The following is an 18,607-nucleotide window of genomic DNA, read 5'->3' on the forward strand; positions in this document are numbered from 1 at the left end:
CAAATTTGGAAAACCCAGCAATGGCCACAGGACTGGAAAATATTAGTTTTCATTCCAATCCCAAAGAAAGGCGATTCCAAAGAATGGAAATGTGAAGACAAGTATATATATAATATTCAGAGTCTGCAAGGGTTTGAAGAAATAGGAAGTTCATATAGATCTGACACAATTTAAACAGGTACAACTTTATGGAGATAGTTTGGCATTTAAATCTAAAACCCTCTACAGGAATGATAAACATAGATGTAAGAAAAATGTATTAATAAGGCTATTACTCCTACCATTTTTAATATTGAAAAATTTTCAACTATAAATTGTGGCAAACATATGTATAATCCTTACTTTGTGTCAGGCAATGTTCTAATTGCTCTAAAACAAAATCAGCCCCAGCCCCTCCTCTCTCTGGTAACTACTAATTTGTTCTCTGTATCTACTTATTTGCTTTTGTTTGTTCATTAATTTTATTATACTATTTATTTATTATTTCATTTATATTTTGATGAAATCATTTGTCTTTCTACATCTAACTTATTTTAGCAAAATACCCTCAAGGTCCATCTGTGTTGTCACAAATGGCACAATTTCATCTTTTTTATGACTGAGTAGTATTCCACCCAAGGAATGCTTGAAGCCACCAGCAGATGAAAGAGACAAGGAACAGAAACTCCCCTAGCACCTTCAGAGGGAACATGGCCCTGTCAATACCTTGATTTCAGACTTCTGACCTATGGAACTGTGAGAAAATAAAATTTTTATTATTTTAGAGCTCCTCTTCCCATAAAGAAAAAGTCAATCCTCACAGCACCTTATGAAGTAGGTACTACTAATAAATGTCCCAAAATAGGCGATAGAGTTTAGGCACAACCAAGTAATAGATTATGCTACTATTTAAAATTATATAAAATATTTAACAACATGGGAAAAGTCTATTAGACATTGGTACATGAAAACATGTCAAGTTACAAAATAAGGGCATAGTAATCAGGTCCTGAGTTTTATAAAACAAAACAATAAATATAAACCAAGCCCCAGCGACCTTGTATGTTACACTTAGGAGTCAAGAAAAATGGATGTGCACATGAGTGAAATGAATTAATAGTATACAAAATAAAAACACTGAAAAAGTTAAGAGTTTATATGTATGGTTGATATAAGATTTGGGATGATGTTTACTTTTGTTTTTGAGTCCTTCCATATCTGCACATTTTTATAAGATGAAAACAAATTTTATAACTGAGAAAGAATGAGAAGTGAGTACACTATTAGGCCCTGTTGGCTGGGCTTTGGGCAACGGCCACCAGCAAATGTTCCCAAATTCTGACTCCCTGATGGCTGCTCAGTCCTCTGTCCTAGTCTGCACCGAGGGTTCAAGCCGAACAACACTGGTCTTAAAGCGAGAGATCACTGCAGACAGATGCCCCCTGGATTTCCTGAACCCTCAGCAACTTTTCCTGTGCTCTTCCCCTCTCCTCCTGGCACGCAGCCTCCCGTCCCCTTTATGCTTCCTGGCCCCAGGACAGGCTCTGAGATCAGCTTTCCATCTCATCAGCTGCAGACACTTACCCCGTGCTATGCTGACAGCGTGCGCTGCGCTAAGTCGCTTTAGTCCTATTCAACTCTTTGCGACCCTGCGGTCTGTAGCCCCCCAGTCTCCTCCGTCCATGGGCTTCTCCAGGCAAGAATACTGGAGTGGGTTGCCATGCCTCCTCCAGGGCGTCTTCCTGAGCCAGGGATCAGATCTGCATCTCTTCTGTTTCCTGCATTAGCAGGTGGGTTCTTTATCACTAGCTGACATCATGCTTTATTTAATGGAGTTTTCCACTGGTCCTCAAACTGTTAACCCTTCCAGAGAAGAACCAGAGTCCTTTACCCGAGTGTATCTTGTTCAGCCTCTTACATACAGCAAACCCACAAACAATTCTTTGCTATCAAGTACTTTATACCTTAGTACATGATAGTCTAAATATAGTATATGAATATACCGAATATAGTATATGAATATAATATAGTATATGATAGTATACACCTTAGTCTGAAAGTAAGTCTATGTGTTATGTCCCTCATATCACTGAGGGACATGGTATGCCTTAGCTCCAAGAAGAGAAAGAAAAGCTGAATACACTTTGACATTACTATTGAAGTTGGGGAAAAGGAGATGGATTTAAAGAGGAGAAGAAAAATAACTACTATTTGTTGAGAATCTTTTTTAGATAAGTTTTCTCATTGACTTTTTTCAAATGGTTCTGTGGGTTAGGAACAATTACGCCCATTTTAGAGATGGGTAAAATCAAGGGCCAGAGATGTTATAACTTTCAAGACAATCCAGTAAGTAAGCGGCAACAGTTGGATTAAAACCCGGATCTGACTACTCTACCAAGCCCTCCTCCTACTGCCCAAGACACTGAATTTTGACCACATAGGCAGCTACACACCCCCAGATTTTCTCCTTATTGTCAACTGTTCTCAAAACTGAACTTAGATACCATACCTAAACTAAGAATGCAATTAGCATGGGTGTGAAGAATGGAACACCTTTTCTTTCATGAATTCACTTGATCTTAGAGCCCTGTAAGGACTGTTAGAACCTGGCAGCGATGTCAGAGAGAAACCTGGCTAAATATACAAGATAAACAGCATTCATGGTGGTAAGTAGGTAAGTACTAACTAAAGATACATCATTCATCATTAGAGGATCTGGGACTCTCAAATATAGAGCTTTAAATACCCTACAGGAGAGGTAAGATAAATGTTTTTGTTTTACTACCCTTGAAAACCTTTGACCCTGATTATGATTTCACAAGTCATCACTCAAATATATTATATACAGTGCCTCGCTCCAGACAGTGAGAGTCAAGTTTAGATAAATGTCTTTACTCAGTTATATGGTTCCCCGAAGACTGGCTGACAGAGACTCATGTGGAACCTAATTTATAAAATTGCATGAAATCACATAAGTCACGGTTTTCATGAGCTTCAATCACACACACCCTAGTGCTCTCTGCAGTCTACAGTAGTGAGACATGGAGAGCACGTGCCTTTTTAAACAAGGCAGCAGCCACTTGGCTCCGGGTGGTGGAGGCAGAACAGATTAAGGCTAGGGAGCACGTGGGGCCAGTCCAAGGGCACCAGGCCATGGGGGTATTAGGAGGGTAGTGGTCAGCCCACACTCCCCTCACCACACCACACGCCCGGATGCGCGGCTTGACCTGCCTGGGGGAAGGGGCACCTTTTTCTCATTTGCACAAACAGTAACCAGGCCAGCGGGGGCCCTGCTGAAATGTAGGCCCAAACCGGATAGAGCCTTCGGTACTTTTTAGAAAATCCAGAAACTTCTATTTTTATAGGCAATCTTCCACTTTGCTTGTGGTTTAGTTGCTAAGTCGTATACAGCTCTTGCAACCCCATGGACTGTAGCCTGCCTGGCTTCTCTGTCCATGGGATTCTCCAGGCAGGAATACCGGAGTGGGTTGCCATTTCCTTCTCCAAGGGATCTTCCTGACTCAGGAATTGAACCTAGGTCTCCTACATTACAGGCAGATTCTTTACCAACTGAGCTACAAGGGAAGCCCTCACTTTGTTTAATGTCATTCAAATTTTTGAAAAGAAGAAGGAAGGAAACACCTTGTGGTGTTGGCTCCTGGGACATCACTAGACACACTAGCTTTAAAAAGAATTGAGAATATTTCTTAACGGTTAATTATGATGGCACCGTGATTTATCAGAGGAACTCCCCAGACTTCTTCCATTGACTTTTTTTAAAAGGATGATTGCTTCTCGCTCACTCATATCTCCCAAGCGCCCAGGACACAGTCTGTGCCCTTGGCCATTCAGAGTCTAATTAGCGAGACACAGACGTGAACCCGCATTTGCAACACTGGGTGGGACTGCCACGATGGAGGGCAGAACAAAATGTCAAGGGGGCAGAGAGGGAGGGGACAGAGAGGACTTCCCAAAGGAGGCAGCAGCTGTGGTGCCATCCCTCCTGCTGGCCTTGGGCCCCCTGTCCATTTCTCAGGAGCTTCACTCGAACTTGAGAAATGATAAAGGCAGAGGTTGTTATGACATCAGCTATATAGTTTCTTGCAAACTTTGCCAGGCAAAGAGCTAAGGTTTGAATATCATTCTGTTAAAGCTGGAAGAACACTTAGAGACTGTTAGTTCAGTTTCACAGGGAGACATTGCAGTTCCAGTTGCAGAAGGAAGAAGTGACCAGTCCAAGGTCACCCAGAGGAGACAGCCACTGATGCAGCAGGGGACAGAAGGCATTTTTTTTTTTTTTTTTTTTTTTTTTAATATTATTTTATTAGTTGGAGGCCAATCACTTTACAACATTTCAGTGGGTTTTGTCATACATTGACATGAATCAGCCATATAGTTACACGTATTCCCCATCCCGATCCCCCCTCCCACCTCCCTCCCCACCCGACTCCTCAGGGTCCTCCCAGTGCACCAGGCCCGAGCACCTGACTCATGTATCCCACCTGGGCTGGTGGTCCGTTTCACCATAGATAATATACATGCTGTTCTTTCAAAACATCCCACCCTCACGTTCTCCCCCAGAGTTCAAAAGTCTGTTCTGTACTTCTGTGTCTCTTTTTCTGTTTTGCATATAGGGTTATCGCCACCATCTATCTAAATTCCGTATATATGTGTTAGTATACTGTAATGTTCTTTATCTTTCTGACTTACTTCACTCTGTATAATGGGCTCCAGTTTCATCCATCTCATTAGAACTGATTCAAATGAATTCTTTTTAACGGCTGAGTAATATTCCATGGTGTATATGTACCACAGCTTCCTTATCCATTCATCTGCTGATGGGCATCTAGGTTGCTTCCATGTCCTGGCTATTATAAACAGTGCTGCGATGAACATTGGGGTGCACGTGTCTCTTTCAGATCTGGATTCCTCAGTGTGTATGCCCAGAAGTGGTATTGCTGGGTCATATGGCAGTTCTATTTCCAGTTTTTTAAGAAATCTCCACACTGTTTTCCATAGTGGCTGTACTAGTTTGCATTCCCACCAACAGAAGGCATTTTTAAAACTACCATTCAGGAAACCATCTTTTCCCAAGCCACAAGTAGGGGGAACACCATCAGTTTCTCCCTGGTTTGCAACTCTTTAATGAAGATCAATAAACATATGAAGCTAGTAGTTGCTAATTCTTGTTACTCTGTATCCCTGGAAACCATCCCACAGAAACAATATTAGAATTAGGTGATGCATTGTCAACCAAGGATGTGCTGGCAAATACACCAGACATAACTAACAAGGTATTGTAACAGCAAGGATACCGTGGTGCTGAGCCTCAGGGAACATTTAAAATGGTGAATTACATTCCAACTCATGTGACAGGGGTAAAAGTACATTGAACATGATTATGCATGGATCAAAACAGGACGTGACATGGGCTGAAAACTATATTCTAGCCATAAAAGCACAATAGTGAACATTAAACATTTAAGAAGTGATATTTTTATTTGCCTTCTTAGAGTTTCATGGAAATCGTTTACTAGATGGTCTTGGTCTCTTAAAAAGTCACCTAAGGAGAAAAGGGTGTGAAGGTTGTGACTCCTCCAGTGACATTCTGGCTGCTGGATCTGCTGTGACTGCTCAGTCAGACACCCAGCATCTCTGCCCTGTGCCGAAAAAGCCAAAGTCCCTGCGTGGGGCTGGTGGTCTACTGGGGGAGATCTCTACACAAATGAGGCTCAATTTTGTCAAACTGAAAACTTCACTGATTTTATGATGCCATGATCTTGTGTGACACTAAGAAAAAAAACTGCCAAATAAATCATGACACAGACCATGAGGCAGTCCTATGCACCGTATCCCTCCCGGCTGGTAATTGCTTTCATTTCTTCTGAGGCATCTGGCGATTTCTCTCGCCTGCAGAGGCACTGCTCAACCTGTGCTAGGCAGTCCTTTTGCTTAATCTTATAAAACAGAGCAGTTTCCTCTCTGTGTGAACATAAAGCACTTGGTTGTCCCTTTGCAAGAAAATGTGAAACATGGAACTGTGGTCATGTCTTCAAAGACGAACATTTGCTTTTCCGGTACAAAAGGGAACCCTGCACTCTGTCTTTGCCTCTCTGCGTAAGCAATAACTCCCTTTCCATCCAGAATCATACTTTTTGAAGTGATTTTAAATGACAATTAGACTCAACACATCTATCAACAACACACCTAATCCAACTAAAGGGAACGGCTATTTATCAGTTGCTGCATAACAAACCACTCCAAAAATGAAGACTTGCTAAAAATAATCTAATTAAAGCAATGGAATTGCTGAAAACAAGACCAAAAGTCACCTAACGAAGTACGTGTTTTTCCTCTTAAAGGAGATCAGTCCTGGGTGTTCATTGGAAGGACTGATGTTGAAGCTGAAACGCCAATACTTTGGCCACCTGATGCGAAGAGCTGTCTCATTTGAAAAGTCCCTGGTGCTAGGAAAGATTGAGGGCAGGAGGAGAAGGGGACAACAGAGGATGAGATGGTTGGATGGCATCACCGACTCAATGGACATGGGTTTGGGTTGACTCCGGGAGTTGGTGATGGACGGGGAGGCCTGGTGTGCTGCAGTTCATGGGGTTGCAAAGAGTCGGACACGACTGAGCAATTGAACTGAACTGAACTGATGCTCTTTAGTAAACCTGAGCATCAAAATCCATCCTTTTACCTTTTTTATGCTATAACCAAACTACTGCAGGAGGTTCTATTAATGTCTTCTTGTCTCTTGAAAGAAAGTGAAAGTGTCAGTCACTCAGTTGTGTCTGACTTTTTGCGACCCCATGGACTGTAGCCCTTCAGGCTCTTCTGTCCATGGGATTCTCTAGTCAAGAATACTGGAGTGGGTTGCCATTCCTTCCTCCAGGGGACCTTCCTGACCCAGGGATCGAACCTTCGTCTCTTATGTCTCCTGCCCTGGCAGGTGGGTTCTCTACCACTAGCCCACCTGGGAAGCCCTCCTTGACTCCTAGCAAAGCTCTTTAAAAGCAATGTCTGGGACTTCCCTGGTGGTCCAGTGGTTAACAATCCGCCCACCAATGCAGGGGATATGGATTCGGTCTCTGATCTGGGAAGATTCCAAATGCCGAGAGGCAGCTAAGCCCATGCATCACAACTACTGAGCCCATGCTCTAGAGCCTGCGATCTGAAACTGCTGAGCCCACGAGCTTTAACTCATGAAGCCCCCGAGCCTAGAGCCCATGGTCTGCAACAAGAGAAGCCACTGCAGTGAGAAGCCCGAGCACGGCAACTAGAGCAGCCCTGCTCGCTGCAATTAAGAGAAAGCCTGCACGCACCAGTGAAGACTCAGCACAGCCAAGAATAAATAAATAAAGTTAAAATTAAAAAAGAGTTATATCTGTTTTTTTTTTAAAGTAACATCTGAAACTTCTCCCCCTCTTCAATTCTGCCTTAACTTATGAAAAGTTACAGACTACAGCAGTTTAGAACCACGTTACATAAGAGCCACCTGCAAAGTGTTTTTAAATCCCTTTTCCTAATCTTCCATATCTAAGCCTACTCAATTCTTTGTCAGCAAACTTTATTTCTTCTTCTTAAAAACAAAGACGGCCAGGATGGAGGGGACACATATATACCTATGGCCGATCCACATCAATGTATGACAAAAACCATCACAATCCTGTAAGGTAATTAACCTCCAATTAAAACAAATAAATAAATTTTATTTAAAAAATGTAGATAGCACCAACTGCCTGACAGAGTTACTATGAAGCTTAAATGAAACAATGTATTTTAAACACTTGGTACAATGTAGGATCCCCCACAAGGCTTAACACTAAGGTCATGTCAGGAATAGTTCTAGTTTCTGGAGATAATAGCAGTAAATCCCCAATTTCATGGAGAAATCATTCTAGCAGGGAGAGACAGAGTAACTCAAAATTTTTATGTAGTGAAATGGTAGGAATGCTAAGGAGAAAATAAAACAAGTATTTACATCAGGATGTGGGATTTATTCTGAGGGAGTGGGAAACCTTGGGACGGTTTGAATAGGCCAGGAATTCGACCCACTGTTCTGGGCTTGAGAACAAACTGTTGGGTAATTTCAAGGTAGTCCTTAAAAGAAGCTTCCAAACTTCCCTCCAGAACTGTCAAGTCAGGCCTGGGAAAGGATGGGCCTCCAAAGATGCTGCCCCGTGAGGGTGAACAGTGGCAGGGAGCTGGGGAAGAAGTGGGAGCTGAGGTGAGGGGGCTGAGGTGGCAGCTTCGGTGAGGGGGCTGAGGTGGGGGGAGCTGAGGTGGGAGCTGAGGAGGGAGCTGAGGTTGGGGGGCTGAGGTGGGAGCTGAGGTGGGGGGGCTGAGGTGAGGGGGCTGAGGCGGGGGGGCTGAGGTGGGAGCTGAGGTGGGGGGGCTGAGGTGAGGGGGCTGAGACAGGGGTGGCCGGCAATACATCACAGGGGCAGCATCTGCTGACCTCCAGACAGATGAGCAGAACCTTCACCACATGAGTTGGGAAAAGAAAGGAGGCTAAACTCTAAATGTGCTTTTCTGTGGGTTGAGGGGCAGGGGTAAGGCAAGACCAACTACATCATTTGCAGGACTTAGTACAAAATGAAAATGTGGGGTCCTTTTATAAAACTTTAAGAATTTCAAGATGTGACAGCAGAGAGTGGGACAAGCCTGGGGCCCTTCTGAGTGCGGAGGGAAGGGGCAGTGCAGCCTCACAGGCCACTTGCCTATGAAGTGGGCCCTAGAGACAGGCACGCTACTTGTTGGCTTAGGAAAGAAAGACTGTGCTAAAGTGAGATTTAGAGACCATGTGTGACTTTAAATTGGCTTCCCCGGTGGTTCAAATAATAAAGAATCCACCTGCAATGTAGGAGACCTGGGTTTGATCCTTGAGTTGAGAAGATCCCATGGAGAAGAGAATGGCTACCCACTCCAGTATTCTTGCCTGGAGAATTCCGTGGACAGAGGAGCCCGATGGGCTACAGTCCATGGGGTCACAAAGAGTCAGACACGATTGAGTGACTTTCACTTTCAGTTTCTCTGTGACTTTAGATTAGCAGGGATGTCCTTTCTTGGCTATTAAATTAGCCTAGATGATGGAGTGTCAGCTGCCAGTGTGGAGAGACGGTTAGAATGGAGGTAGAATTCTTTTCCCTCAAACTCTACTTCTCAAAATATTTGTTTATTTATTGCGATTAAAATATGCATAACATTTTAACCATCTAGAGGTGTACAATTCACTGGCACTAAAAACACTAGCAGTGTTATATACCATCACCTCTTTTTATACCTAAAGCTTTTTCATTATCCCGAGCAAAACATCTATCCCCATTAAACAATAACTCCTCCCCACCCCTCAGCCCCTGGTAACCTCTGTTCTAGTTTCAGTTTACAGGAATTTGCCTCTTCTAGATGTCACCATAGAATTCTGAACTGCCACACACACGTTCTCTGTTCCAAACCCAAAAGGTCTATAATATCCGGCGTCCTGATAGCCCTTGGTTCCCCTCACCTGCATGTAGATCAGATCTACAGCTGCTCTGCAGTCCATCAGCCTGGCGTCGAGGGATGGGTCCAGATACCTGCATGATTCAGGAGTGTTCAGTTAATTTATGACACAGTTGACGGGCATACCTGGGTGAGCATGCTCTCTCAACTGGTGGCCCTTGATGCCTTGAACCAAGGCCCCCTTTCCAGCACAGCCACAGTCCTCTGCTTGCCTAGTCTTCAAGTGACCTCTGACCTTTTCTGTTTCCCGTTGTCTTTATATTGTAAGACTATTTAGTGCCCTCCAAGAGTAGAGATGCAAAAAAACAAGGCTTTAAGAAAATGGTCCACATGCCATTCACATCAAGCCCCAAGTCTTCATGCCCCCTCCCCACTGGCAATTCCCAGCATAGCCATCTGCCCTGTACCCACATCCACATCACCGTGCTGTGCCCAGGCCACCTCATCTCTTGCCTGAGCTGCTCCGGTGACCTCCTCACCAGACATTCCGCCTCAGTTGTGTCCCACAGTCCCATGCTCCACATTCGAACTGGAATAGTCTTTCCCAAGGAACCTTCCAGATGCTCATAGTCCCAGGGGTTAGAACATTTATCCTGTTGACTCCCAAGGCCCTTCGTTGTAGATCTCACTTCCATTTCCAGTTCTATCTCTGACCTCTCCCCTGTCCCACACTCTATACATTCCAACCTTGTCTTCTCTCTTCTCCCTCCATTCAAAAGACCACTCCCCTCACCTGGCTCCTTCCTGGACTTATCGGCCTCTCCCACAAGCCTCTCCCTCATGTCTCCTCCTCTGGTCCCTACTCCCCAAGGCTGTGTTAGCAACCTGTCCCCTGGGCTTCCTCAGCTCCCTGAATTTACCCTGATCTCTGCTCTGAACAAGCTGATATTACACAATGTATGAAGATCCCTGAGTCCAGGGGCTGGGTCCTACTCAGACCCCTTGCCCCTCTGGACATTGGTGAAGGGACTTGCAAATAGCAGGGCTTCGTGTTTGTCTAGCAGATCCAGGATTGCCAGGATGAAGTGAAGTTACAGGTACTATGTGAGCGCAGTAGCCAGCCAAGACCGGACTGAAACCATAGGAGAGGGTACGCCAGCGTCGGTCTATCACCAGTCTGAAGGCAGAGTGAGCAGAATCACGGAGCTCAGCAGGGGAGGGGGAGGAGACGATGGGATTGTCATAGACCAGGAAAAGGATGAAAATATAGATGCTTGAAGATCAACTTCATTCTAGCGGCTGGGGAGAAACAACTGAAGCGTTCCTATGTGTATTCCATTGAGCTATTTCACCCCTGCACCCCAGGCGCCCTGTGTGGCAGAGATAACAACTGTTACACCAGAGATGGACAGTCCCAACTCACCCCAGACCGGAGCTCTGAGAGGCCAGGGCAAGCCATCCTCTTGTCTGGAAGGAACTATACCATCTTTGGCAAGGAGCATCAGGGAATTGACAGAAAAATCCCTAAAACTCGACTTGGTCTCACTGCCAGGCCTCACCTGCTGGGGATTCCACAGCAAGTGGTAGTCGACCTAGCCTCTCTGCTCCCACCTAGTGAGGGCCCCCTCAGGACAGAGGACCAGGACCTGTAGTATCCTGCCCGCAGACTCTCCCCTTCCAGTAAACTCGTCCTCAGCTCTAAGAGCTGAAGTAGGACCTCCTTTCCTCTCGGTCCGCACGAGCAAAGGCAATCTGCCTGGATCTGAAATGCAGGCTGGTGATGGGGTAGACATTTTATCTTGTACTTATGATCTAGAATTTATCTATTTAATGTAGACACAGGCAAAGCCCAATTTCCAATTCAAGCTTAAGATGAGGGACAGAATCCTCATCTCTTAGGGAGTTCATGGACGAAGCAGTCTAATCCAGGGGGTTTGGTTTTTAATTACGATTTTCATCATGATTATTATCACTATAACAATAAAAAACATGACCAAAATTTATTGAGCACATAGGATTATTTCATTTAACTCTCAGTATAATCCTGAGACAGACTCTATCATTAATATTCTCATTTTACAGATAAAGAAATTGAGGATTAGAAAGCTTCAATAACTTGGCTAGAGTTATTGAACTAAACCCCAAGACACACATATTCAGATCCCAGGAACAACTGTGCTTAGCCACCTTTTACTCTCTTAAAATCTCAGACAAAACTGCATCCTTTTTGCCTTCTCGGGGCTCTCTGCCACGTATTTCAACTATTTCTCAGAATACTTTCGAATAGCAGTACATGAACTTCTGGCCTTGCTGGGAATCCTTTTCCAAAATTTGAAGCCGCAGCCTGGAACTCTAACAAGGCACCACAAGGTCAAGATTATTACTATTCCTTGATTTCAAATGCCTTTCTTTAGAGCCTCTGTGTTCAGATTACAGAATAACTGGGCCAGGAGAGAGTAAACCAAAGAAGCTATCCCATATAGCCACAGCAATACACACTGGGAAATAGAGACAAATCCCGCCCCCGTGCCAAAGGAGAGTATCCTGCTTCTCATTATTTTGTTCGCTTGTTCTGCATAGGGTGCCTTGTGTCTGGGGGAAATAAAAGTGTTTTCTGCAAAAGTACAGCATATTTTTCCCACTAGATTTCATCTTGTCAATCTAGGAAAATATGTCTAGCTCTGGTAAATAAGCATGTGTAATTGGAATCCATTAGGAAGGTAAGCCGAATATACAGAGTTCAAATTCACTGCAAGTTGGCTAAGTCCACTCTTGTCTTCAGAAAATATCACAGTTCAACAGATAAATCAGACTTGCTTGTAATCATCAATAAAGTCCTTCAATTAAATAGTCATATATTCCAAAGCAAACCCTGCAATTCCTTGCCATTACCTGCTTCAATCCCCAGTCCCCCTACCCCTAGCCTTATCTTCATGGTTGCCATCTTTATGATAATATCCCTCAAGTTTTTAATCTGAGCCCAGTGAAAGTCATCCTCAACATTATATTCCTTAGGACAAATGTTCTGGTTCATTTCCTCCCACCACCCTCCTTCAAAGCTTTCCTCTTGAACTTCCCCAAGCCTCTGAGCTCTGTCCAGCTGTTAGACTGTAAGCAGGATGTGGTGAGATTCAGACAAGTTCTTATTAGCAAAGCTGAGACATCCTGAAGCACTTTCTGTCATAATAAATGCTTACTCACCACTTCCTGAGTCCAACCTTGCAGTTTTCCACTTCAGAACTTCGAAGGCTAACATATGGGAGTTCAAAGTCTGCCAATTTTTTCACGACTAGAGAAAGAAGAAAGAGTCTTGCTGGTTGAAATACATACATATTTACATGCAGTGTCCACATACAGGGCTTTAAAGTGATAAAATAGAGCATTAATATTGGAAGGAATAAAATCACATTAATAATATTCTCTTGCGTTTGTATGGAATTTTTAACTTTCTAAAGTTCATTCAAAAAATGAGTAGCCTTTGATCCTCATGAAAGACCCGTGCCTTGGGCTTCCCTGGGGGCTCAGTGGCTGAGAATCTGCCTGCCAGTGCAGGACACACGGGTTCGAATCCAGGTCCAGGAAGATCCCACATGTTGCAAGCAAAGCAACTAAGCCTGTGTGCTACAACTATTGAGCCTGTGCTCGAGAGCCTGGGAACCGCAACTATTGAGCCCTCCCGCCACAGCTACTGAGCCCACAGGCCCTGGAGCCTGTGCTTGGCAACAAGAGAAGCCGCCGCAATGGGAGTCCATGCATCACAACTACAGGACAGCCTCCGCTCGCCGCAACTAAATTAAAGTCTGTGCAGCAACAAAGATTCAGTGCAGCTAATAAAAAAAAAAATTTTTTTTAACTTCACAGGTATTTAAAAAAAAAAAAGGGACCAGTGTTTGAGTAGGGGACATTTTTACTGTAATATCGATGAAGAAACTGAGGTCCGGAGAGATCCAATGCCTTTACCAGCACACCACAGCTCCTGGTGGCCAAGTTAAGAGATTTTCCTAACTTTCACCTCCAAATCACCTCCCCAAAGCACCTGAGAACATATGTAAACTACTCAGAGGTAACATACCGTTTCACAACAACAACAAAAACTTGTAATATCTAAAAACGCACTGCAGAGAAAAGCAAAACGTATGGGAAAAGACCCTGATGCTGGGAAAGATTGAAGACGGGAGGAGGGGATGACAGAGGATGAGAGGGTTGGATGGCATCACCGACGCGATGGACATGAGTTTGAGTAAACTCTGGGAGTTGTTGATGGACAGGGAAGCCTGGTGTGCTGCAGTCCATGGGGTCACAATAAGTCCGACAAGACTGAGCACCTGAATTGACTGAACTGACTGATATGAAACATAATGTCGTCGGTCACTATCTCACTGCAAGTGTATTTTTTAAAAGAATCTAAGAACGAAGTTATACCATCCACACTTTAAAGCAAATATTCCGTAACAAGGAGACGTGATGGTCTGATGGGATCTACTGATGCCCAGAGTCCAGCACTCCAGCACAAGGGGTCTGTGGCATGGCCGGCGGCCAGCAGCCAGGGCAGAGATGAAGGTGCACCTAGACAGCAGGACTGGGGCTCAAGAGCCACCAGAGGAAGTGTAATTACTGGAAAGAACTGATGTCTTGCTCCTGACTGCACTCCCTCTCTGGAGCTGCCCACCCCCAGCGCACGCCCAGCTCAAAGGCACGGTGAAAGTGAAAGTGTTAGCCCCTTAGTCATGTCCGGCTCTCTGTGACCCCGTGGACTGTAGCCCATCAGAATCCTCTGTCCATGCGATTCTCCACGCAAGAATACTGGAGTGGGTTGCCATTGCCTTCTCCTGGGGATCTTCCTGACCCAGGAATCGAACCCAGGTCTCCTGCATTGCAGGCAGATTCTTTACCATCTGAGCCACCAGGCAAGCCTAAAGGCACAACCCTCACCCCGTGTCCCCCCTGCCACCAAATGTCCAGTTCAGGAGCCAAGAGTCATAATAGGGACGCACACTAGGGTGTTCTCCTTGGGGGGAGTGTAACCGGCCCCTCAGCTGCAATCCATCATCTCCTGGCTGAGCGTCTGCCTACACCAGCCCACCAACTCAGGCTGCCTGCACCTCCTTCTGTCCTTCTTACCAGACAGCCTGCCCTCCTTGCAAAACTGAATGAGAAATAGGCCGAAGCAGTCCAGCAGCTCCTGACACAGTCCAATGTTGTGTGACACCACCTTTAACCAAAGACAAGAAAAAGGGAAAAGTTAGGAGCGGCCACCTGTAAATGCCAATAAAAAAGAGCTTTAAGGGGACAGGGGACACTGAAAGAACTCTTTCCCGAATCTAAAAATGGTACAAATTCATTTTAGAAAATTAGAAATTAAAAAAAAATTACAGTAAAGAAAATAAAAATTGGTCCCCCTGCAATGGACATGAACTGGTCCCAGCTGAGACTGGTTTGTCCCATCTCACATGTGGGAGTGTCTTCCCAGATGGTTTTGGTCTTTATTGTCCCCTGGGGGCAGTAGCCATTCCCCATGATCATTGGTCCAACTTGCCTGCCCCAGGGGCTGGATTACCAGATCCTGGGAAAAGGGATGTTCCCCACCACTTGGCTGGCATATAAAAGTATACAGGATAATGTCCACTTGTGATATCCCAAGTCTCCTTCTCTCTGCTGTCTGCTGTGATGGTCAAGTCTAATTCATGTGATTTTTGCTCAGTGAAACCTCAGTACCTCTGTGTGTGGGGCTGAGTGTGCACAAGTAGTAATAGATTGCGAGGTCATCCTTTCCTAAAGTAAATGAAGGCACAGGCTGCCTTCATTTCATATTCCTCTTTGACCTTTACCTCAAACAGCTTTCATCTCAACACAGATGCTTTCATTTTTATCCAACGGTCACGACTGAAGTGACGCAGCAGCAGCAGCAGCATAAGGCTGTAACCTTGTAATATTTCACGTCCATTCACCCTCCCTTAGCAGGAATGCTCCTGTTCCATTGGCCCTTTCCCTCTCCACTTAGCCAGCCCACCCCTCTTTAAGGTGGGGTTCCTGGGTGATTTCTTTGCACACCTAGTCTGAATTCGCTGGACCACCTCTGCAACATGTCAGGGTTCACCTATACAGCTCTGTTCATGAGCTGACCTTTTAACCAGAGCTCCAAGTTCTCAAGGTGGCAGTTGTATAAATGCTAGGCTCAAAGGGGTACTTTTCCTGTCTGAGGGGTGTAAATTGCCTTGAGAGACAATCTAAAGAGGTGGATGGTATGAGTGGGTGTTCTTAATATAGCTCTGAAAATAAAGATGAGCTTGGGAAATTTTCACAGCTTTTACTCAATGTTTATCCTCATTTTCCTTTTTTCTACCTTACTCTCTTCCCTAGGCCCTTGCAAAAATAAGCAAACAAGAGTCCAAACCAAACCACAGGGCACCTCTGTGTGTGGGGCTGAGTGTGCACAAATAGTAATAGATTGCAAAGTCATGCTTTCCTAAAGTAAATATGACCCATATCCACTCAAATTAGATTCCTCTCTTCTCTGACTCATTCAGTGAAAATAGCAAGTTTACCTGCCAAGGAAGATAGTGGAGTGAGAAGAAAGAGAACAGAGATACTTTCTACAATTTATAAAGACATAGATACAAACACTCTCTTTCAAAGGAGAAATCAGTACCAAAAGAGACACAACAGTATTTCCTTCTTAGTAAAGGTTAATGATGCTTCAAAACTCAAATACCACTAGTACAACTACATTAGCACAAATGCGTGCAAAATAAAAGAGAGATTTTACTTTGCTGCTGGTCCTTAAAAGAACCCAGTAGGATAGCTATAGAAGTGATATGAGAGTGGTGAAGTGAGAGTGGTAACAAGTATGCTTGAAAAGATATGGACAATACTTTTTACTTACAAAATGCAAATTACATTTTTTTTTCAGCTATTGAATTTCCCTGGAAGAGAATGCACACCAGTGCCTGACCAAGTGTTTGTTTTTGGACTTCCCTGGTGGTTCAGATGGTAAAGAATCTGCTTGCAGTGTGGGAGACCTGGGTTCGATCCCTGGGTTGGGAAGATCCCCTGGAGTAGGGCGTGGCAAACCACTCCAGTATTCTTACCTGGAGAATCGCCATGGCCAGAGGAGCCTGGCCGGCTACTGTCCATGGGGTCGCAGAGTTGGATACGACCAAGTGACTAAGCACCACGCAGCGTGACTGTTTGATTTTCCTTTTAGGGAAACTCCTTTGTTTTACTGCCAGTGCCAAGGATGTCCATGCCGTGGGTTTGACTTTCTCACGCACCAATGTGTTGGAAGAGGGGAAGCTCATTTTTCTGAGGTTAAAGTACCTCATTCAACTTATGCTGTTAGTTACAAAGGGAAACTGGCCAAAACAGGCGGCACCGTGGAACCCTAGACTCCCTGCCCTGTGTATGTGCTTGGCCGCTCAGACGTGTCCGACTCTGGCGACCCCATGGACTGTAGCCTGCCAGGCTCCTCTGTCCATGGGATTTTCCAGGCAAGAGTACTGGAGTGGGTAGCCATTTCCTTCTCCAGGGGATCTTCCAGACCTAGGAATTGAACCCGGGTCTCCAGCATTGCAGACAGACTACCATCTGAGCTACAGGGGAAGCCCTCCAGACTTACTGCCCTACTCAGTATTTATTCAGCACTCCCTCTAATATCAGCACAATACCAATACTGATGAAGAATGAAAACTGCTACTACTGATGGATCACGAACTATTCCTATAATTACTTAGACATCAACTCAAAACATTAAATAACTTACCCAGACTCAAACAGCTAGGATGGGGCAGCTCTGTAATTTGAATCTGGGACTTGTCCTAACCCCAGAAGATAAGAGACCTCATATTCCCAGCAGCAGCCGACTTCAGCTACAGTTATGCCTAATTTGGCCAGTGAGCCCAGTACGTGAAAAACGTGTCAATAATGGTGTCTTCAGGCAGGGCGGCTGCCCTCCAGGTCTGTACAGGTCCAACCACTTCCCAATTAGCTTAGGCCCTGCGGCTGCATCCCTGTCTTATGTGCCTGGCCCCCAGAGTCTCTGAGTTTGTGGTCCCTACACTAACTATGACTGTCTTCTTCTGTTATGTGACTGTCTCCCACTGGGAGACAAGTCTTGGGAGGGCAATTTAGGGAACTGTGACTTGTGTTTTGGGGTCTCTCAGTATAAAACCTTTCAAGAGCCCTTGATGCATTTTAGAAAGATCATTCTAGAAATCAGTACAGATTAGCAAGACTGGAAGCAGCGAAACTAGTTTGGGGGGCTACAAGGGCATGGGGATGGAGAGAAGGAAACAGCGAGGGTGAATGAATAGGAGAGAGACTTGGGATGTAGTGGAAGCAGGATTTTGGGGGTGAAAGAGGAGGAAGAGGAAGAACCACAGTAACTTCTCAAAGAATGGCTTCAGCAGCTAGGTGGCTGCTGGTACCATGCAAATGGGTCATAATACGGCAGCCAAGAAAAGGCTGTATATGGTGACTTCAGTTAGGAAGAAAGTTATAACATTATCATTCTTGAGCAGAGCAAAATCTAGAGAAGGAGTACTTCCTAATCTAGGGTGCAAACAAAAGGGCGCAGGTGAGGTCAAATCTCCAGGCTGGGAAGGGGAGCCAGGATGCAACAGGAAGAGCCCAGGGTCTCAGGGCGAGGCAGGCTCAAGGGATGGGAGCCCAGCAAGGAGCACTTCCAGTCACCAGCTCAGAAGCCAGCCCATACCAGGATCCCAGCACAGAGATTTCCCATCCTTGGAAAGGTCCTAGAAGCTTTCTGACCCCCTCCTGCTCCTAACTTCTTATTCTCCACTGAATATTTCCCTGGAAGGTTAGAACTTGTGAAAGCATTGCAATCTAAAGTGCAACCGGAGGATATAAAATGGAAAACCCCCTAGTGTGCCCTCAAGAAGACAAGCCCTTAGGACTGAGGCTGATTTCTCATAAATGCCCGATTCACAGAAAATGATTATATTGGAATTTTTTTTTAAATGCTAGGGAACTGGTCCAGGGTTGCCTCACATCAACCTTGGGAAATTTTGCTCATGGTTTCCAGAGACCCAAACAAGATATGACCCGGGTCAGTCTGGTCTCATGAAATAAGTGGAATGGAGCTTTGTTTGTGTGACTAGACTGGTTTTGTCTGCTCAGGGAATTTTCAAATCCGGTCTCTGTTTGTTTTGGTTTCAGCAGACTTTAA

General features: G+C 44.9%; 1 protein-coding gene across 1 annotated transcript in view; it reads right to left on the bottom strand.

The window, feature by feature from the left end:
- The window catches only part of SNX31 (sorting nexin 31), an 80,231-nt gene that overhangs the window by 26,807 nt on the left and 34,817 nt on the right, over positions 1 to 18,607 (bottom strand). The window contains exons 6-8 of the mRNA XM_065903565.1: positions 14,545 to 14,635; positions 12,625 to 12,712; positions 9,488 to 9,557 (exon numbers count right to left, since the gene is read on the bottom strand). Coding sequence (XP_065759637.1) covers positions 9,488 to 9,557; positions 12,625 to 12,712; positions 14,545 to 14,635 — 249 coding nt within the window. The remainder of the gene's footprint in view (positions 1 to 9,487; positions 9,558 to 12,624; positions 12,713 to 14,544; positions 14,636 to 18,607) is intronic.

Source organism: Muntiacus reevesi, chromosome 12, assembly GCF_963930625.1.
Source record: "Muntiacus reevesi chromosome 12, mMunRee1.1, whole genome shotgun sequence".
Classification (NCBI taxonomy): domain Eukaryota; kingdom Metazoa; phylum Chordata; class Mammalia; order Artiodactyla; family Cervidae; genus Muntiacus; species Muntiacus reevesi.